The sequence below is a fragment of the Seriola aureovittata genome, chromosome 19 (genome assembly GCF_021018895.1).
Source record: "Seriola aureovittata isolate HTS-2021-v1 ecotype China chromosome 19, ASM2101889v1, whole genome shotgun sequence".
Lineage (NCBI taxonomy): Eukaryota > Metazoa > Chordata > Actinopteri > Carangiformes > Carangidae > Seriola > Seriola aureovittata.
Window position 1 is genome coordinate 18,016,526 of NC_079382.1, and position 22,757 is coordinate 18,039,282.

General features: G+C 40.5%; 1 protein-coding gene across 3 annotated transcripts; it reads right to left on the reverse strand.

Moving 5' to 3' along the window:
* Window positions 1-1,314: 1,314 nt before the first annotated feature.
* On the reverse strand, window positions 1,315-21,127 carry reps1 (RALBP1 associated Eps domain containing 1). Of its 3 annotated transcripts, none has more exons than XM_056404902.1 (19): window positions 20,379-21,127; window positions 18,624-18,747; window positions 15,762-15,991; window positions 14,901-15,063; window positions 13,159-13,289; window positions 12,011-12,173; window positions 11,785-11,848; window positions 10,953-11,107; window positions 9,956-10,077; window positions 9,434-9,511; window positions 8,104-8,191; window positions 7,403-7,504; window positions 7,088-7,148; window positions 6,506-6,704; window positions 6,184-6,378; window positions 5,355-5,444; window positions 4,897-5,051; window positions 4,676-4,781; window positions 1,315-4,590 (listed from the first exon to the last, which is right to left on the reverse strand). In XM_056404902.1, the coding sequence occupies exons 1-19, from the start codon at window positions 20,529-20,531 to the stop codon at window positions 4,522-4,524; spliced, it is 2,448 nt and encodes an 815-aa protein (XP_056260877.1). In that variant the 5' UTR covers window positions 20,532-21,127; the 3' UTR covers window positions 1,315-4,521. The 3 variants fall into 3 exon arrangements, with proteins under 3 accessions (XP_056260877.1, XP_056260876.1, XP_056260879.1); XM_056404901.1 differs by having other exon boundaries at window positions 9,434-9,514; XM_056404904.1 differs by lacking the exon at window positions 9,434-9,511.
* Between the last annotated feature and the right edge of the window lie 1,630 nt (window positions 21,128-22,757).

The window sequence follows — 22,757 nt, forward strand, 5'->3', positions numbered from 1 at the left end:
TCTCTATATACAAAATACTTGCACCACATTCTGAGATATTCTGACATAACTTTGCTCTTATTCTCACAAATAAGTGTCACGCATGAATGTGAGTGTCGAGAACTGGTTTCACCTCACACATTATTTAAGAAGTCTCAATACCCACACACCCAGACAACACGACAACGTTCAAGATGACAAGATGGATTCCACGTAAATACAGTCAAATAATCACATTAGTGATTCCCAGTGTTCACATTAATCACGTGTGGTATATCAATTATAAAATGATGCACTCCCTATTATATTAGCTTAACTGTGAAACATAAAAAGAAAGTAAACTTGCCAGTAAAATGTAGGTCAACATTTACAGTTGTCTGCAAAAGTTTGAGCAAATTATACTTTTTTTTTTTATTGTTTTAAGTGATAAGGTTTAAATAAAACATGTGCAGACAGACATTAAAAATTAGCCTTTTCTTCAAATGTTAATGTGCAGTTACAGAAGTTGGAGCACCCTGCTGAGTCAGTACTAAGACTCTTTGGCAGAGAGTCTTCCTGTTCCCGATTTAGACATTTTCACCCACTCCTCCCGCCGATCACTTCAAGTTCTGAGATATTTTTAGGCCGTCTTGCACACACAGCATGTTTGTGCGCCCACAGACCGTCAGTGATGTTCAGGTCAGACGACCGTGAGGAGCCGTTCAGAAGCAAAAAGCTTGTGTTTCTTGAAGTAGCTCGTGGTGGATTTTGAGATCCAGAATTTACCAACATTTGGTAGAATCCATTTTGCTCCCCGTGACGCTGACTGCCACAAAACCCTGAAGCAGCATTTCCACATCCACAGTTAAGAAATCTGACCACTGACTAACTTTTGCACATGCCATTACTGTTTATTTTTTCTATTTTAAGTTCATGAAATAAAATAAAAAAATAAAATAATTTTAAATGTCCGTTTGATGCAGGGTTGAAATCATCAAAATCTGTAAACATTCAACTGTATATGACTATTGTCAGCTGTAGGGAAATATCTCACATAAGCTTTGTCCACAATGCAGTAAAGCTACTGTTTGATGGTTGATGTGACACATCACCTCTGGAGGTTTGCTACAGGTTGATTAGGTGGGTGCAGGAGGGCATTTTGGGTAAATGTAATTAGTCTGTATTTTATAGCACTTGGAGTCACTGCATCGTGCAATGAAGGATTACACTCAGACTTTACTCATTTTAGCTTCCTCAGTGCTGGATTATTATTTTTTAATTGTAAGTCAGTTACATTTTTTACAAATAGCAGACCAGTTTCTCATATGAATGAAGAAGTCAGTAAGGAAAGCAGAGTTTAAAATATTGTGCCGTTTTTATTTTTGTGTAAAAATCACACAGCTGCTAGTTGACTCTGCAGAGATACAGTACATCCATGCAGTTAAACATCTAGGATCCCACAGCCAAGAGAGAAGGAATTAAATAGAATATTCTTTCGCTGTTAGTCAGCAATTAATGCAAATTTACATATGAGTCCAAAAGTGTGTATCATATACAATATACAACACAGATCTTGGAGCAAATAGCATTCAAAATCCCATCAAAGACTTCGTTAACGACTGATTGCTTCTGCCTGGATTGCCTTTTGGGTTTCGGGATGAGGAGGGAGCTATTGTGCTAGCAAACATAAATCAATCCAACATGAAGGTGTTTAATAGGGTTTTAAATGGTATTAGTTCCAGGTCTGGAAACGATATAACACAAACACACACACACACACACACACACACCTACCCACACACGCGCACACACACACACACCAAGTACATCATCGTCCTTAACAGCAGAAAAAAGAAGGCGAGCCTTGATACGACAAGGAAGAGAGGTCAGTCAGCCAACGTGGAAACCTGAACGCCAGTCGGGGGAGTAAGGCTTTAGAAGAAGACAGATTCTTCACCAACACACAGGAAGCTCCAGGGACAAAACAGTTACAAAAAATGTTTTTAAAAAATTGACCAAACAAGACAGGGTATTTTAGGGAAGTGACACAAAAAAAAACTAAAGTTTCCAGGTTGTACTGAAGAAATAAAACTTGAGTGGTTCAATTTTTTTTTTGTCTTAAAGTATCTTCTTTTAAATACATGTGAAAGACAAAAACAACATGCAGGTTAAAAGAAAGCGAAGGTCGAGGAAGTACGTAAGAAATAAAAACACAAAAGAAATAAGGAGGGAGGGGAGGAGTTAAGTTCAAAGTGCTGTTGGGTCATTCAGGTCTCCCATTCTGCTGACTGGTCTCCGTCTGTAGGCCTGTTAAGCTTCATCTTGCAGATTTCAGGTGAAACTGCCCTGATAAAACACTGATCTGGAGTTTACTTCCCTCTGGAGCTGGGAGCGGGGGAAGTGGACTGCTTGTCAGTACGGAAAAAAAAAGAAAAAGGCAAAATGAATCACAAACATACAGTAGATGTTTTTTCTGGAAGATCTACGATACAAAAACCAGATCATTACTGTTCACACAGTTGCTACTATCATAGTACAAACAGCTAAGTATAGTTGGTCTGTGGAGATGTATCGCCCGTACTTTGCATAGTGCCGACTGCCCGGGTGGAAAACAGTTGAATTTTCAAATCAGTATCAACTCTTATTTGCACCATCGGTTATCATCTGTGCACGTGTTTGCTGAGCGGGAAAATCACAGGAAAACTTCTTCTTGATCAGCAACACACTTCTTCATGAACGCCGCCTCCTGCAGTCAAGCAGCTGAAAAATCTCCAAACCCTTCAAGTGAATGTCTTGTTTTGACTAAATGCTTTCCCATCCAGGTGAGACTGAAAAATAACCGCAGGAATCAAGAATAAGAGGTTTAAAAGGAAAGATGAAATGTTGAGCCACAGCTATGTTTAAGAAACAAAACAAAAAAAAAAAAACCTGTAGGAAGGGAAATGAAGTTGCTTTTTTTTTTCTCCTTTAAAAACACCGCTCACATAGAGGTGAGAGAGCAGAGTGAGAGTTCAGTCATTTGGCATTAAAGTTAAACCATTCAGTCACATCAATCCCCAAACACTGTGTAACAGAGAAGAAGAAAAAAAACAAGACAAAGCATTCATTCATCATGTCACACCATCACACACACACACACACAAAAACACACACACACACACACACGTAGACTTCAAGGGGCAGTAGAAGATGGATGTGGGCTGATATCATGTCACAGGATGAATCAAAAAAGCCTTCACCATGATGATGACGCCATTAAAGGCGTCACAAGCACAAGCACAAACACACACACACACACACACAAACATATAAGAGTCCTGTCCGGAGGTAGCCTAAAATGTTTTAATGGGGAGACCAAGCACACCAAATTCCAGTCCAAAAAAAAAGTCAATTTTGCATTCCTTGCTTACTGGCAGACGTAAGTTCCTGACAGACTTTTTACGGTTTTCAAAGCCTCTAATAGGAGAATATAATAATTTTACTTTTGAAAATGGTGGAGAGCCAGTGACATTCAGGCAAATGTTTAGTAAGAGACTATATTTAAAGCAGAGATCTCCCACGACTGTTGTCCAGTTTTATATACGCGTTCATGGTAGTCGGAAAGATGTCATGCCAATAAGCAAGAAGACAAAGAAAGAGTTCAACATTTTGGAAATACATTTATTCACTTTCTTTCTGAGTTAGATGAAATAGCTTTAGCATGTAAGACCCCTAAAACCACAAATTATCCTTTTTACATTTCTGCTTTTGTGTGGATTAAACAAATCAGAAACAATGTGTTAATTAGTGAATTTTAGAGGTGCTGGTCGGTGCATTTTTTTTTGAGCTTTGGAGACAGGCAGGCTAGCTATTTCACCCTGTTTCCAGTCTTTATGCTAAGCTAGGCTAAGTGCAGATATTATCTCTGCCCTTATCACTTAAAAGGCTCATTTAGATCGTCTTCTCTCACTTATAGAAAGGCAGCATTGAAGCATACTTCCAAGTTGTCTCTTTAAATTTGCCCGATTTTTAATTTGGTGTGGCAGAGTCTCTACCCCAAGAGAGAACAAACATGAACTGATGCTAGCCTCAAGTTAGTCACTAAACAGGAACACAAATACACAAAACAGTCACACAAACACGTGACTCACACACTCCCCCTTTCTTCTTCAGTCATTCAGAGAGGAAAGTAATCAGACACCAGCGTTCGCAGCGTCTTGTCTGCTTCTCCTAACCGTTTCTCAGTTCACTGTCGTCCTCACCTTCGCCTCTCTTCAGAGAAAATTCGAAAAGTGCCGGTTTGTAAAATCCCCCCCACGCTCCTGTCACCTCCGCCTCCCACCTGGTTAAGACTGTGCTCTCAGGTCCTTCCGGGTTTATGATTGATAATTGGGTGATTGAGCATGAGAGTTTTAACGGAGCACCCTGCGGCAGGTCCGAGCCTCAAGGGAAAAGCCTGGATGATGGGAGGAGGGAAGGGAGGTAGGAGGGAGCGAAGGAGGGATGGAGGGGGGGGGGAGTCACACCGAGGCCCACAGCCTTGCTTCGGATGAACTACAGTCGAGTTTTCCCTCCGCACGTTGGTTAAAGATGAGAGAAGGGTCTGAGCTGCTCCAGCTGGACTTCCAGAGATATCCTCTCTTCGAGCAGGTCCTGGAACATGACGAGTTATCAGTGACTTTTTTTGCCAGAGGAGAAAGAGTCAGAAAGAAAACATTGATGTGCATATCTTCCATACCTTCAGCTGTTGCTGCAGTTCACTGTTAAGTCTTGCCAACACTGTGTTAGTCTCCTTGTTTCTTCTGATTGAAGCTTGAATCGCCTTTTTGTCCTTTCCTACTGACCTGAAGACACACAAATATACACACTTTTTACTTAAACGTTTTACATACAAAAATAACAATATACGCTAAACAAGACCTTCCAAAGTCTCATTAATCAGCCAGTCAAGTTTGCTACCTGGGGATGGAGGGCTGAGTGGCCAGGACAGCAGCTATGACGTTTGATTTTTGTGGACCGTGCTGCTCGTCCTCCGGTCGCAGCTCATCTTCAGATTTCAACCTCCGACGTACAGGTTTAGGAGGAGGAGCTAGCGGCCCAGAAGAACCTTTGGCCTTGTGGGAAAAACAAAAATAAAATTAACTTATAATTAACTGATGGGGATAAAAACACACAACAAGTCATCTTCTATGTCTTTTGTAACTGTTTGCAAAGAAACCTTTAGTTGTTTTTATGTTGTTTCACCCAGTGAAACTTATTAATTATTGAATGGACATTGCTTTGGTCCATTTGCAACAAAAGATATGACATGCATCTTCATTCTCTCTCTTTTTCAGATACCACTCAGTGAAGTGTAATGACTTCATCAGGGATCAGACGATCTGTTGTACAGCAGTTTTCAGAGGATGTTAACGTACAGAGTTGACAGTAGTTGAGGCTCTCTCATCTGCTTGGCCATCACTCTTCACTGTTCTCAAAGGGCCAGCTCCCTCTGGTGCCTTATCCACCTGTGGACACAAAAACATTTAGAAACTACCAAACAGCCACCCAGAAATACAATATAACAAAAACAATATCTCAGTTGAAACATTGTGAATGAAACGCAGTCATGTACAAATGGTAACCAGTGCTTAAGGGGCTAGCTGGTTAGCGTGCTTCCGTAGAAGAAAAGGAGCGATAGAAGAGTTCACATTGGTGTTGCTTTTCTAGACGGAGACGGAGACAGCTCTTGGCGAGAAAAGATGAGGTTTGACACTGAACTCGCAGCGTTTCTGCCAGCCTGGTAACTAAACAGCTGCTAATGCTAACGTTGGCTATGTAGCAATAGCAAACCTTACAAAACTCTCCCTTAAGTGCTGTTGTTTTGGTCAATATAAAGTTAAACTACACGGTCTTATCTTACAGTTAAGGAGCCAGTATATTCCTCTGAGTATCAGATGGTTGAATAACTGACTATCCGATTTGGATCAGGTATAAACTTTTGATTTCTGACGAGTACTGACAAAACATCAACTGGATTTTACTGGCTCAGTATTTGCATCATGACCCTTTGTTGTGAAACCTTTGATCATAAACCAGTAATAAAAAAGACAGACGTCAATGTGTCTGTATGAAACCGCCTTCAGGGTGTTGGCTGGATGTTTCTCGTAGTGTGGTCAAGTAACAAGCGCTGAAATTATTTGTTAAATATTTACCATGAACAGCTACGTAGGAATACGGACACACATAGTCCAGGTGACAACTTACCTGTCCCGCCTCACTGTGCTTGTCGACCTCCGGCAGGCTGGAAGGCTGTTCAGAGGCGGCGAAGGCCTGAAACTGACTGAAGTCTGCGAAATTGGGCTGCTGAGGAATCTGCTGGGGGGAGGTGGTGGTGAGCACTGCCCCGCCTCCTGGTACAGCCTCTGCCTCCACACGATGCCCGGTGTGTGGTACTGATGTCTGTGGAGAGGAGAAGAGAGAATATATCTATCCCTGAGCCCATCGTTACTGCTGTCAGAACTGGGTTAACTAGACGTAAATTATATAAAAAGTAACTTTTATATTTTTCTGTTGGTGTCTGTCTGACCTGTGTCGGTAGCGGTCGAGGAGGCACGGCAGGCGGGTAAGCTATCGTAGAGGGTTGTGGTTGTCCTGTGGCTGAGGCGGCAGCGAAGGTGCGGTTCATGTCCAGAGACGAGGAGCGAGAGTGAGACGGGTGAGGGCGGGGTGGAGGGGGAGGAGGGGCTACCACCTTCAGAGCCTCTGGAGACGTACCCGACTGAGACCTGAACACAAACATTTAGGCCTCTGGAATTATGGGTAAAACGGCCAAAGATACAGACTTGCAAGATGACTAACTATGATACACTGATAACAGTGACAAATACGAGTGAGAAAATGTATAAAATGCAAAATATAATGTGTTAATCTGCAGAGTATTTTTTGATTAATCATAAATCGTAGTAAAAAAAATTCCCACTGCCATTCGAGAAACTCAAGCTGGGGAATGTGTTGCATCTGTTCACTATGTTTTTTGCCTAAACAATGACTGAAACAATTAATTGATTATCAAAATAGTTGCACATTATTTTTCTGTCAAGCAAATGCTCGATTGATCCAAAAAAAAGAAAAAAAAAAAGAAAAAGAGAATGAAGTGACAGCTACTGACCTTTGTCTTGTGATTGGCTCCTGGTCTGATGTGAAGGAGTCTGAACTGCTATAACCATCACCTCCATGGAGACAAAAAACACTTAGTCAACCTACTGACATATAAACCTTGTAATAATGTTTTACTCAGCACACAAAGTCCAAAGTAACATATCAACACAGCACAAAATGAACACATATTAAAAGGAGATGATTTATTCATTTCTGCCATGCTGATGAAAATACACCTGTTTTACTTTTGTGCCTTTTCAAAAGGTTTCTTGAAGCTAATAGAAATAAAGCTCTGATTCGGTGTTGCAGACTGTCCTTTACTCACCTACAGTGTTGGCAGCTACAAACTTCATGGAGGCAGGTAGTTTGGCTTCTTCCGACAGCTCTGGAGGCTTGGTCAGCAGAGGACTGGTGGGGTGGTTGTGGTCTGAAGGTTAGAGAAATAACAGGGAAGCAAAAAGTGTTGAGTCTACTGAACTCAGCTGTACAGGACATGATAATAACAGGTGGGAGTTTTACTACTAGTTACAGCAACTGATAATAAGCCTGACCACGAAAGATTTCCACTGTATGTCTATGAATAAGAAGTCCTGTCTGATTATGTTTAATGACAGTTTCTGTTTACTGAGAACAAATGGCAGCCTTTTGGGTTGTAATTATCTTCCCCATGTTGCAAACTCAGCAAGGGACACACTGTTCTAAGGCGTTAAACATAAACTCTCATACTGACTTTGTTGTTGGAACTAGATGTTTTCAGACCGAGGTTGCTCGAATTAGATTTATTTATACAACCAAGTACATAACTTCTAATGCAGGTTTCAATTCTTTTCCATATTTGCTTTAAACCACATTCATAAGTGGTGTAAAGCTCCGAGCAATGCTATCTACAACAACAGTCAATGAGCAAAGGAAAAGCTTGTGTTATAAAGCTGCACACATAATGTTAGAAAACTGATTACGCTTCTCATTTATTCTATTATAAATCAGGATGGCGACAGTCAGGCATGAAGCCAGAGGGTTTCTCACCGCTGCCGGTCCTCTTCAGCTCCATCTCCTGCATGTGGATCTTACTGGGTGTCATCCGGATGGGAACCGGATGAACGATGGCTGTGTCCTGGAGGACAGACAGACAAAAGCGACAGCAAAGGTGAGACGGGGCGGTTTTATGAAGGGAGACAGAGAGTTTCACGGATAGAGATGTGATTCGTTTTATTATCAGTTGTTGAGGAGCTGCAATTAGGTACAAATTTGAGTTGTTCCATTTCGTACTACTTTATACCGCACTGCAATTTAAAAGCAGAGATTTTACTTTTACTCAGTGTAAATTATTTGACTTTAGTTACTATTTACTTTGCAGATAAATACTTTACATACAAAATATATGACGGTCTTATATTAAAATACCTGACAACACATAAAATAGTTCAACTCATCTAACTACAACATTAAAATGTTCCTTACTTTTATTAATGCACCAGTGATGGTAACCTAATAATATAGTGTATAACACTGTAAAAACTTACTTTTGAGTACAATTACAGCACATTTTCTTAAAAGTACCAGGAAGAGATGTTTTCAATGCAGGACTTTTAGTTGTAATGGAATATTTCATATCACAGTATAGCTGCTTTGATTTAAATTAAGGATTTGAATACATCGGTTTATCATTCCAAATTGTGAGAAAAAAAGGAAAGGTTATAAATGACAGGATTTAAAGTGTACCTTTAATGTCATTGTTTAGGTTCTGCACTGTGATTTTTATGCTGGGATTTCTGCCCAGAATTACTGATCACCTAAAAGCAATCTAAAAAAGATGCACACTCTTGCAAATTGTGGTTGTCAATGCTGCACTTTTCATCAGTTTAATTGAGCAGAGCCATTCCAGAGCCAGTTATTGCTGGAAGTAGAAGAAATTCTGCCTGAGAGTCACAAAAAAAAAAAAAAGGTTTCACAAAGTACTTGGACAGCTCAACAGTAAATGACAAAGCACCACACAATTTTAAATACTTACAGCAATGACCGTACATGGTAACATTTATCTGTCACAATCTGCAAAATGCACTAATGATTGGTGGATGTCACTGTAGGAAAAAAGGTGATGTCCAATAGAAGCTAAGCCAGCCAAATCACAACACACGCTATCCACTGCTGATGCAGCAGACTGCATTTGGAAAGAACATCATGCACAGACAGAGTGATAGAGTGACAGAGAGAGAGAGTGACAGATAGAGAGAGAGAGAGAGAGAGAGAGAGAGAGACAGAGAGAGAGAGAGAGAGAGAGAATGCAGAGAGATCCAGAGAGGGTTAATGTCTGTCCATTAATGGTGAAACCATGCATACTAAGTGATTGACTTACAGGGTCAGCTGGTGCAATGTTAGAGTCAAATTGGGTCAGAGTTTGTGAGCTGGAGGAGCGCTCGCTAAACGTCTCCCACTGCTGCAGGAGACAGGACAGACAGTGAGAAAAAACATGTCAGTCAGCCAGTGCAGTGACATCACACAATTACATCATCAGTCTGAGCCACGACCATCCGTATGATGTGACATCACCAGTCATCAACAGACCACGTGGTGACGTGACATCATCGGCCGGCGTGGAAACTAAACAGAACAGACGTCGCTGACTTTCACACGGAGCCACCACAGTCCGAGAAGTGAGAGAAGAAGTGGTGAATTATCAGTAATTATGTTTGATGATGAAGAGGATGGAGTGGCGATCAATTCATGGTGGATGGGTAAAGAAAAGGCAACGTCACCTAATTAACCCTGAGCAATTATCTCAGATGAATCAAATGCAAACACAAGCAAAAGCAAACAGATGTGGGAGCTTACAGTATGTGTGAAAGTACAATAAGTAATCATGTGTGTATGTTGGAACCTCATTGCTCTGGTTCATCTCTGGCCAGGCCTGGTTGAGTGAAGGCATGGAGGGAGACTTGTTGGGGGTGACCTCCACCGGGGAGCCCGAGTATCCGACGTCAGCGTTTGATTCCGGGACCTCTGTGTAGGAAAAATCCGACACAGGTTAGATTCATATATATGGGATGGATCAGATCATCAACAAATATGAAATGCATAAATACAAATGAACTGCAAAATCCAAGTATTAGTAATTACTGTTGGGCATGTGTCTTTAGAAGTTGCATAAAATATTCCAGCATGAAGTTTCCTTCATGTAGTGGGGGATGAGGCAGTTGTGGCAGAAAAACAAATTACTGAAGCTGCTGATCCAGTTGCATCAGCATCCACTGTGATTATCTGCAGTTTCTCTGATATTTTAACCTCTGCTCTTCAGTGGATATAATATTAACATCAGCAGTTTTACAAACAGCAGTTTTGGCAGGGACTCTAAATAGCAATGATAAACAAACACTCTGCAGTTATTACATTTGGCAACCCATGTCTACAAGGATGAAACTTGAAACCCAAGCAGTTTTTGTTTTTGTGTCTGCACTTGAGAATGTTGCATCATGTGTGTCGTTTACTTTGCTGTGAATTATCTAAAATATATTAACAAGTTAATGTTGTTATTGTCCTTCAGCTGCTCCCACGAGGGCTCGCCACAGCAGATCACCATCCGCATATTTGATTTGGCATAGGTTTTACACCAGATGCCCTTCCTGACACAACCTCGTAATGCTTAATAAACATGCTAATAACAGCTATCAGCTAATGAGTGGATGTCATGTTAAAAAGGCAGCAGAACATATAGCTCCATCATGGAGAGCACAGCCCGGTCTAATGAATGCACTACAACCACAAAGAGGCAGGTTCTCTCACACTGCAGTGCTGTCACCTGACAGATTTTATGGGACCCGAGGTTGAGAAATTAGGGGAGGGAGAGAGAGAGAGAGAGAGAGAGAGAGACTGTGTACCTGCTGAGTCATCCAGGTCAATCAGCTTTGGCATCAGGCTCTCAGGCAGCTTCTCAGGGAGGTCATAGCCATTCTTCCTGGCCACAACCAGGTGGAATGCAGCGCAGAACTCATCCAGGGTCAGCGCTCCGTCTTTATCGAAGTCTGACAGCTCCCTTCAAAACACACATTACAAATAAGTGAGTCTGCAGTCCTGACTAAATGCATCACAGCGGCAAATAGAAACTGCAGCACACAGCTGATTCAAAATAGATCAGGTTTGTAAAGACAGCTGCCTTTCAAATCTGACTTTATCAGACTTCTGCTTTTATTAATTTAGATGTATTGGGTGCATGAAAGCAGGTAGCATCAGTATTTATGCAGATGGCCCATTTATACACAAAGGCCCTTTTCCACACAAGATTTAGTGTGTACAGCTCACGTTGTAGTCGTGCTCAAAACAAGTTGTGACAACTGAAGTTAAGGTTTACTCCTACGCAAACAAGCCTGTAAGAACGGTAATGTGAGCTGACAACTGGGTTTTGATATGTAGTAATTAACTATGTAATTATCCAGGAACATTTTGTTCCCCTTCAAAACAATGGCAGGTTGATAAACTGGAGAGCCTTTACCAGCTTTCCATTTCAAGTTGAACTGTCAAAATAACTGAAGATAGTTTTACTGTGATCCTGTTCTAACCCACCATGTTATAAAAGTGATTATCTGCTAAACATATGATGGTCAACGAGTCCATTCAAAAGGTGCATAGACGGTTCAGACTTGACAACACACTCAGTCTCTTCAAGACAAGAGGAAAACAGCGGAGACAGTGGCTGTCAGACTGACAACTCACCAAATATGCGACAGCTCTAAAATCGGTAGTTTTGATTTGGTGAAGAACTCTTTTGCTGCTGAACCTGGAAACACGAAGGAGAGGATTCAGTCGATTTATGTTTTACAGGGACCTTGTGTTGCGTATGTGTGTGTGTGTGTGTGTGTGTGTGTGTGTGTGTGTGTGTGTGTGTGTGTGTGTGTGTGTGTGTGTGTGTGTGTGTGTGTGTATTTATGCATTTTCCTACCAGGTATGAAGCCGGTGAGGTCTGGCTGGATAGTTTTGAATTGGTTAATATAATACTGTCTCTGCTCGTCCGTGATCTTCCACGGATCGTCGTAGCCACTGGACTGTCGTTGGATCTCGTTAGTCGTCGCTGCTGAGGCCACTGTTCGTATCGTTGTGCTTTCCTGTGGGAAACAATGGAAGGAAAAGGTGAAGGTAAAGGTGAAGGAACACATGATTAAATACATAATTCAGTAAAACTATCTATTTCAGTGGCTGTATGTACTGTATGCTTCTTCCTGCCAAATTCTCAAAAATATGATAGAAAGGTGGCTCAGCATTATGTTTTACTTTGTGTCTTAATGTTTTGTTTTATATCAAAGCCATACATACATGATTCTGAGAAACTAGACTAAGAGGACAGACCATCATCAGATCCCAACTTCTGAGCAAAACATGTTATTTAGCTCTAAATAACAATTTTGTAAAAGTAAATAACATTACCTAAGAAGCTAAAACTGAGCATGGTGTCTAAAATTAGCAACTGGGTACAGGGGCCTTCACAGTTTCTTGATTTGCCTGAACAGTGTCACACAAGCTGCGTGAGATTCAATCTAGCAGCTCTGGCAGATAGAGAGCACTGATATAAAACGTCGGCTCATGTCTGAAGCACCACTGTGGTTAGTATGATATGTCATGCTTTATGTTTGCAGTGTCTGATGGCGTCTTTCTATCTGATGAAAGAGGTCGATGATGTTTACCATTATGATTAACACAGCCATTCTCATAACCTGCTAATCTAAATGAACTGTTGTATTATCTCCTGTAGGTCACCGGTCTGTCCTGAGGCTATAAACGCATACCTCACAGATATGTAAGCTTATTTTTGCTGTGTCATTTATAGAAGTCAATTGGGGAAAGACAGATATGCTGACTTTTTTAAATTTTAAATGAAGCCCTAACATTTTTAGCATCATATCATATGGTGAAAAATGCTGAATCCTGGCCTGATTTGTTCATCTTCATAAGGACTTGAAGAGAAGGTTTGCTTTCCCACATAGCAATTTGAAGCTCAATTGCAGCAGCAACAAGAGTTGCACAGACTGCAATTGTCATATGTTGGGAAAATTATGTGTTTTTTTTTGTCACAAAAGCTCAACACTGCCCTACCTGGACTGACGAGGGATGCATTGCGGGGAGCGTGCTGGATGGCGGGGTGTCTGCTGTGAAACTGACCCAACTTTCCTGACCTGGAGGAGGAGGCGAGTGGGACAACCACATGCCATCACCGGACACTTGACCTGGAAGAGAAGAAGAATTTAAGGCCTACATTCATATACCATGCAACACAAATATACTGCAAGTGTCAATAGGAAAGGATGAGAGCTAACGATTATTTTCTCAATAAATCAATTAAACATTAAACAACTTCAATAACTTGTATTATTTGTCCATCAGTTCAAAGATTTACTGTCATAGATGACAAAGAAAAACTTAAAAGTTCTCACATTTGAGAAGCTGGAGTCAGCTCATGTTTGGCAATTTTTCTTGAAAAAAATTTGCTTTAAAAAAATATTTAGCAATTATCAATTCATTTTCTACTGATCGCCTAATTGATTAATTATTGCAGCTCTAGAAAAGATTATTTTCACACTATTCTTTTTTGGATTTTCTCCACCACATTTTATGCTGACTAAAGTAGGGCACCCGTCATGTGATGTCCACTTTGTTCCCCTAATGACTAACTGCCATTCTCATCAAACACCATTAACAGTATGTACAACCTGCGAACACAAACACAACCAGCGTGCTTCACTTTGCTCTTCACTCACTCTTTTTTCACTACAATCTAAACTAGTGGCAATTTTTCTGCAACATCTCTCACATTTATTTTTGTTATCATCTCCTGTGGCTCACAAAGACTGAAACCCTGCTTCTGTTTTGCTTTAATCACAGAAATGTGGTGTTAGTATTAAATTTACTCCACTCTCCTTGAAAAGAGGCTATGGTCATTCAACTTGGGGCCTTTTCCTATTGACTTTATCTCAGGGCTGCAACAAACTGTTTTGTTTATCATTGTCAATTAATCTGTTGATTACTTTCTCATTAATTGAATCGTTTGACTTATAAAACATCAGGAAATAGAAAAAAATGTCAGTCTCAGAGTGCAATCTTCAAACATGTTGCTTTGTCTCACCAATAGAAATGAAATCTGAAACACTGGGAAAAAAAACAAACACCAGAAATTATTTATTTCTGACAAAAAATGACTATTATAACTATTAACTAATCATCAAGTGGTTGCTGTCAATCGACTAATAACTGCCGCTCTGCTGTAATCCAAAAAACATGCTCGCATGTCAGCTAAATTAGTGGTAGGAAAATAGCAGCTAATGGGCAAAAATATCTGGCCTCTGCACATAAGCTGAAGTTTTCCCTTTTTTCGTTTACACCAAATTAGACCATGATTTTCCCAAATGTACTGTAGACAGAATCTTTAATAAATACAAGACTCACAATAAATCTGACCTTTAAAAATCTAACACTGCCCACTCTCCAGACATGTAAATGAGGAAAATACATCGGCATATCCCAAAGTAATAATAACATACACTGCGGTAACTCAGTTAATGGTGGTAAAATGACTTGACTTCGGACACAATCTTAAAATGATCAGTTTTATCAATCTTTTTTATTCTTAAATAAATTACCAACACAAAAAATGAAAACATAATGAAACCATAGAAGCCGTTTCCACCATACCAGGAAAACACTGGCACCCAAAATGAACCATGGTAACAAAACTGGCCCACGGCTGAACCTTATTGCTGACCTCAGCAATGACTCTGTGAACATGGTACTACTCTAATTAAGGAACAACCACTGGACAGCAGTAGGTCAGTGGATGTTACCTGTTTGTGGTTCTCTGAACTGCGTCCACACGGCTCCAGTTGCAGCCACCACCGGCTGTCTGTCTGCGTTTCCTCCACTGTGCTGCCTCTTGTGTTTCCTCCAGGAGGGCGGGGAGGAGGGGGGAGACTGATGAGGGGAGACCACCGGGGACGTCGGTTCGGGCTAACAATGGATAGAAATGCAAATCAAACACATGAGATACATGTGCAGATGGAAAGATATGCATTCATTAAACATAAAAACCAAATCGAATAAGAACAATTAGACATGCCATGAATCTTATTCATCTTATTTGACACACATTCAAGTAACAGAAGCTCAGTGTGCAGAAGTGTCGCCACCACTGTCTTACTATAGGGTTTCAATCTTGAATATGCCACATTCAAGCCAAGTGAAGGCCAATAAATACTGCCTCAAACGCTTTTTTATCTGATATGGGATCTTCAAGCAACCACTAAGTGAGCATTTCACAACAGATGCAAACAGATAAGAGTTGAGGAAGAGGTCTCTGTACATGACAGCAGAAAACTGCTGTAGTATGAGTTAAAAGCAATCAAACGTACACAGGAAACAACACAGGAAATGCAGTAGTATTCCAGTAGTTTATCTCTAGTAACTGCTGGTTTCAGCTTTGTGAGAAAGAAAATGTGTGCAGGATGTTGGCCAAAAGATAAATAATAGTAATGTCCATATTTAATGCAGTTACTGAAGAACTGTGGGAAAACAAAGCAACCTCAAGCCTTCACCTATATTTTCATTTAATATCTATATAAGTCACATATTTATAAATTAAAGGTAAAGATAAGGAAGAGAGCATATTAAAAGAGTCATGCTTACACAAGAATAATAGACTAACACACCTGTGGTTCTATACTGGGTGCCAGGGGCTGGACGACCTCATGGACAGGAAGTGAAGCTGAGGATGGGGGACCTTTCTTGTTCTGGTGTCCCCTTCCTGGTGGTCTGGGTATTACTGCAGTAGCAGAGGCTGGGTACAAACCCTGGCTGTCTGTGTCCTGGTAGAGCGCTGCGTGCCTCGCCTCTGCCTCGTTCTTCCCCACCACAAACCTGGGCAGCGGCAGGTCCTTGACTGGTGAGACAGGAATCCGTTCAGAGGATTAGAGGAATGATTTGTTTCCTATTGATTTCAGGAAAGAAGCTTGAAGAGCAAAAGTCACTCTCCACTACGCTCAAAGTCTGTGAAGTTTAGTGCTTTCCTTTTTGGTGCAGCCCCTTTTCCTTTGTCTACTTCAACTTCAGGTATCGACTCCCTACATTTCCCAGAATTCTTAGAGAAAGAGCATGGACTTTTTGCAATCAGCTGTGGTTTATAGGTGTTTATGCGGAAAGTGGCAGCTGTATAATGACAACAGCGTGACAGTCTCCCTTTCAGAGCGAGTGGGGCTGCTTCCTCAAAATGAACAAATGCTGAACTCTGGTCTATTCGAGATACTGCTGCTGCAGTAAATGTTGTGTCTGTGTCTTCTACTGCAGATCTGTACGATGCCGAATGTCAGAGCAAAACAGTGAAAATAGAAAAGAACCCTTACTTTTGTTCTGCCACATGACTAACAACAAAACTTTGAACTTATTGTTACAGACAGATGTGGGGGGTTTTATATGCTTTTAACTTCAGGCATTGCAGCACTGAAAATGTATTCATTTTCTGATTAATTTATCTTCTCAAAATCAGAGTTACAAAGTATTTACACAAAACAAGCAATAAAAAAAACATGAATAAAATGAGAAAGTCAGAAATGAGTAAAACCAGTTACAAAGACAGACATGACAAAAAAAAATTAAAATGTATAAAACATAGATAAAAACTGATATCTGATTAAAACCTCACTGTGCCCACTGAGCAGGAAGGGAAATAAATTAGGTGTGTGTTCTACTGGATTCTCATGATCAGCCATAATCAAATGTGCAAAGTTTCTGATGCTGAGAGGTTTTTTTTTTTCTTTTTTATACAAATCACAATCTTGATACAGACTGGTACATTTCTCTGTGAAAAACCTTGTCTGTGGTCTCTGGAGGACAAACTATGAAGTGGTGAAACTAATTTCAATATCTGTAATAAGCTAATGTTGGCTGAATGATTAAGAAAATTATTATCATTTTATCATTAGCTGCAACCCTAAAACTCACCTAAAATATATATGAACATTCACAAATGAAAATGAACTAATCTGGTCAAATTATCTTTGAACAAGTGACAGTCCCATCACAGTAAACAGCAGACCTGTGGGTTCAAGTCAACTGAAAGAGACAATGTGCGGTGGCCACATAGATCTTAATGCATGACGCAGCAAACACTGGACTAATGTGCACAACTGAGTGTCTTCTAGAAAGCACAGCGCGACTGAATCAACATTATACACATATTCTACATACATAACTTTTTGTCTGAATTCTCATCATTCACCTGTGAAGCTTTAGCTCCTGAAATGGTTTGACTTTCAATTCTGTATTCTGTATCGCAGCTGACCGAGGTGACTTCAGGTTTTTTGGTAGCACAAAGAAAATGAACACTTTTAACCAGTTCTATCTGCAATTGACAGCGTCTACTTCTGAGACAGCATCGACTTTAAAGAGAGAAAGTTTTTCAAAGTTGAAACATCCCCAAATGCAATAACCACAACATTGTACACTGTGTCCATTTCTGCTATAAGGAAGTGGCTGGTCTCTGTGGTTCCTTATATATATATATATATATATATATATATTTTTTTTTTTTTTTAAATCAAATTATGAAATAATTTTCGCAACTTCATGTTGCAATATTTCAACCAAAAACAAGTAACTTAATGCAGTGGGTGTAATCTTCCCTTGTGTATTTTGAGAGAAGTCACACCAAAGGCAAACAAGAAAATTGCAATTTTGCAGTAAAAGCCTGAAGGGTTCACACTACAAACTCGATTTCATTAAGAAATAGAAACTAGCGGAAGCTGCTCAAACATTGGGCAACTGCAACCTGCAGTGCAGAACTGGCAGGGCTGGCATTAAATGTGTTAATTTCTGATAAGATGCTCTTGTCCAAAGGGATCAACTCCCCAATTTCCCTATACATAATCAACAGGGGGCTGCTCAGGGGCACATGGACTGGAGGAGCTGGTGACTAAACCACCAGCTCTTTGATTTATGACTAACTGATTAAACAACAGATGATGCGTCCACTGATAGCATTTCTTTTTACATATTTTTTTTCTTTAATGGTTAGGCCTGTCTTTCGTTCTGGTCTAGTAAAGACGACTTTCTTTGGAGCTTTGAAACATTTATGTGCAAATCTTCAAATAAATCATACACCAAAAAGAAGTGGAGCAAGCATGAAAGTTCAGCCTGTTAAACCACAGAAAAATCCAGTAACTGGCTTATTTAATCTTTGTCTGAGCATATTACATATTTTTAAAAATCTAAAAAATAAAAGCCCTGTGCTCCCTAACCCATGATCTCCTCAAAATTCAATAAGTCATCAACTCTGAGATAAAAACACATTTTTGCTAGGATGGAGCAACAAAAAGAGAAGAACACTCTGATGTACCCAAAGATTTTAATGAAAGAGAAAAATCTGGTGGCACCTGCTAGAGAACCTAGTGTGCTGGTATGTAATGGTATTTTTTGGGGAATCTGTTCTCGCTGGTCTTCGAGGGGTTATGAAGAAAGCGAAGAGGCCAAAAAAGGTGCCAAACAGTGACAGTGATTGAATTCAACTGTGGACTCACCCGAGTTGAGGCTTTCCACCCTCAGGGGAAGCCCGGACTGGGCGATGGCTATGAGCTTGAGAGCGATGTAGAACTGGCTCCTCCCGAAGTGACCCAGACGAGTGGCTCCACATAGTTCTGTGATCTAAACCCACACACATGGACAAGGAGGAACAGTTAACAACATTGTGTTCATCTGAAACTCTTGATATGAACCCTTGCTGATAAAGAGACGAGAACAAGTAATATTCTCTCGCAAAGTTTACACCTTTACATTTTCAAATATTTAAGAGAGACACAAGAATAAAGCGGTCAGGAAGCAACAGTGTAAACACTGAATATGTCGTACTGAAGACCAAAGACTTCCTGACCATGTAAAATATACTAACACACACAACTCTTGACACATTTTGTGATGCAGTTTACCTGGTTTAATCTGACAAAAACAACACAAGCGAAAGTCTAATTTACTGGCAGATGTTCAGTGGGTCTCACGAGTAATAAGCCTGATTATCACATATTTTGTCGACTTGACGTGACGATGAATAGGCTTTGTGCAAAATGGTACACTGAGTAGCACAACATAAAATACAAAATGTTTATAATGTGCAAAGAGGCAATTGGAAGATAAAGCATTTTCTAGTGACAGTGCATATTGCATTGTGGTGGATGTTGGTGGATGATTAATACCCAGCGAGTTACACTTCATAACATTAGGATGACTCCTTAGGTGCCCGTCCTTCAGCACAGTGAGCCACAACACCGACAGCCCACCACAGCTGACTGATCGCTTTCTTGCTGACAAAGAACTTATTCTGAGTATGAGTGGATACAAAGCACCAGTCACTTTTCTCAGCCTGTTACAACATGATATGGTAGCTGTACGCGTCTCACAGGCCACAGCAGTGTTGAGTGCACATTTTGAAAGTAGAGGATTACAACACTGCCTAATTCTTCCACCACACAGCTCCCCTTGTTGACCTTGAAAAGGATGCTGACTCACAAACTGCAAATATTGGCCTGCTGAGAGACCTGAAATCACAAGAATGGGCTGCTGCTGTTTAACTGGCTTCTCATAACTCACAGTTAACGGGCTGAGCAGGGAAGGTCTGTGTGGGATTATTCAAGGTGGAACTACAACACGAATATTGTGATCTGACAAGAGACAAATATATCTGTGGGTCAGCACATATTTGCAAAGTCTGTGTAAGAAACAGACTATTCCGTCGTGGATTTTTGAGGCAGTCTATGTTAAGTGACAACTTCTATAAATCAAATTTACAAACGGACGTTGTAACATTGGGTCCGCATTTCGAACATGTCAGCTCTACCCAGTAACGAACAAAAAAAGCAGATGTTGATGGAGTGAAAATACAGGAAAGAGTGGGCAGTAATCTGAAGCAAGGGGGTGTTGATGACATGATTTGCTCCGTTGTGTCGCTGTTCAACACATGCCCATGCAGAAAACAGAACAAGCAGCTTGTGTTATATGTATAAGATGTTGATTTGAGCCACAGTTTTTGAACTGAGGTTGACTATGTGACTTGGCTGCCTACTCTCTTTGGCTAAGGCTAACATTAGCCAGAAGAAGGTGTGTCTCTTTTGCTGCGCAGCATTGCTAACCACCAGGGCTAACGATAGCTTAACTGGCTGACAGGTCAGTTCTGACAGCCGCACAAGTTTGCAAAATATCCATTAACAGGTGTACGTTTCGTAGCCGGTCTCGCAGTCTATTGATCACACTTTAAAAACTGGCAGTTGCTAACGCTAGCTTACCTGCAGGACAACTTCGCTGGGTAGCTGGGCCGCCCGGAAAAGGTCAAGAACTCTCCCATTGGAAGCCACTTTTTTCGTGTTGTCCGTGTCGCAGTAAACGAACAAATCCGAGTAATATTTCTGTTCGACATCAGTCAACGTTAGACTTTCCATCGTAGTACCAATCGGACCTGAAAACCAGACTAGTTGGCTGTTGATTAGCCCTTAGCCAATGGCTGGGGCAGGATCCAAAAAATGGGCGAGACTTCAGGATCCCAACTTAGCTAGCGTTAGTGCACTAGCTAGCGCAGAGGTTAGCTGGAATAATAATGTTCACAACGCGCTGAGTCGACTTGTTGTCGTCTGATCCCGCTCTCTGCAAAAGTCCCTAATAGTGCCTGCAGACAAAGAGAGCCGATTCCCACTTCACGATTCAATTACTGAACGCCTTCATACAGTTAATCACTTAGTTAACTTGTTGGGCCAGCCAAGCCAAGCAGCCAACAGCTGGCTAGTAGAGCAGCGAGCTAACAGCTACCTTGATTCAAAGTCAGTGGCACTAACGTTATGCTAACTGGCGAGTCGCTCAGTTGGGACAACTACCGCGTTAATCTCGCGTTATAGCACTTCCTCTCCCTTTAAACCGCTACGGGACGGCGTTTCTGCTTTTCGTTAGGGACAAATTCCTTTGCGGGGCCGTTAGACGTAAAGTTTCAGGGTCTTTGGGTTCCTTCCTCTAGTGATCATAGCCGCCATTCCTACCACCAGTGTCAAGCCACTCCGAGCTAACCGAAGACTTCCGGTACGAGTCTTCAAATTAAAAGACCTGTTCACAGGTACCTCAACTACAGTGGTAATTTTACCAACACTCAAAATCATTTCAACTAGGCAAAGATCCCAAATGTCTCCAAAAGCTCCAGGGTTACCTCATATAATTTAGGTCTACACAGTTACAGTACAGTACCACTGAACTACAATATCAACTATGTCCCCAGTCTTGTAGAGGGACTATAGTTTTAAGGTCTGAATTGTATTGTATTTTTTCTGAGTCAAATAACTAACACAGAGAAAATCTCAGGCAATGCTCTATTATTCTATCAAAGGTGTACTGTAGGGAAGCAACCAATGGATATTTCCATTATCAATAGATCTGATAATTGTTGTCTTTAATAATTTAATGATTGCCACAGACTGATGTGTAAATGAACATATTCTAATAACTTGCTTTGTCTGACCAAGAGTCAAACATCCAAAGATGTAGAAAACCAGGGAAGAAAACATATATTAACATTTTAGAGGCTGGAACAAGTGAATTTTTTTTTTCTTCAAAAAGAAAAATAAATTATTAATCAGTTATCAATTCTGTCTATCAATTAATCAGCTAATCATTTAAAAATAATAAAACTCCCATGTATAATCGGGGTCAACAGAGCCCCAACAGCGATTGCTTTCCCTGGGACCCCATGGGAGGTTAACCAAGCCAATAACTTTTTCCTCTACAGCTGAAGTGTGAATACACTTGCAGTCAGGCGTTTATAGTGGCACGATGTGAATATATCTGAATAGAAGTTACTGATGAACACCCATCTTGTGTTGTGATTTTATGTTGCATATTAAATAATATTCAAATCATCACACACCAAACCTTTGGCCAAACAGTCTTCCTACATGGGAAAACTGCTCACATTGCACAGAGATGGAGAGGCAAGCAGAGACCGCTCTGCAGTCCATTGGCAGGTTATGTATTTATTTACAAAGACAACAATCCATTTAACCTCTTTAAAAACAAAATATTGTGATAATTCTGTCAGATGATAAGCTTGAAAATTAGTTTTCATGAATGACAAAAAAAGATTTTTTAACAATACTTTAATTATTTGTACCTATGGTACATATACACCAAAGAACACTTTTCTAGCTGGAGGATCTTCTGCCATGTATTCAATAAAAACTATGAAAAATATAAAGATTTTATTCTGAAGTGGAATTCTTTAAACTTCCGGTCTAATCTCGTGTGATTTATAGCTAACTTGATGTCTCGCGACGTCACTGGGCTACTGTCCGAATCAGCGCGAGCTTGCTTGGCCTGCAGGGACCCGGATGAGTGATTTCAAAATAAAAGCTGCGCTAAATCCACGAATGAATTGAAAGCTTTAAAAATTTAATAAAAATAACAAATTCATAAATAAATAAAACTTTATTGTGTCATGTCAGTTTAGGACCATGGTTAGATTAACCTGCTGGGAAGCATCAGGGCAAAAATGAGCTGTGGGCCCATATTTGCAATGTGCTCATATTTTCTTTGTTAGAATACTACCTGGCCACAAATTAGTGTATGGTATTTCATTAAACATGCATATTTAGGAATATACAACACTAGACACAAAACTGAAACAATGA

Excerpts from the sequence above, each read along its gene's own strand:
- reps1 (XM_056404901.1), bottom strand. The coding sequence starts at position 20,531 with ATGGAAAGTCTAACGTTGACTGATGTCGAACAGAAATATTACTCGGAT. Across the intron at positions 15,064-15,761 it reads CACCCAGTATAGAACCACAG|CCCGAACCGACGTCCCCGGT; the intron begins GTGTGTTAGTCT and ends ATCCATTGTTAG. Across the intron at positions 11,849-12,010 it reads CCTCACCGGCTTCATACCTG|GTTCAGCAGCAAAAGAGTTC; the intron begins GTAGGAAAATGC and ends TCGTGTTTCCAG.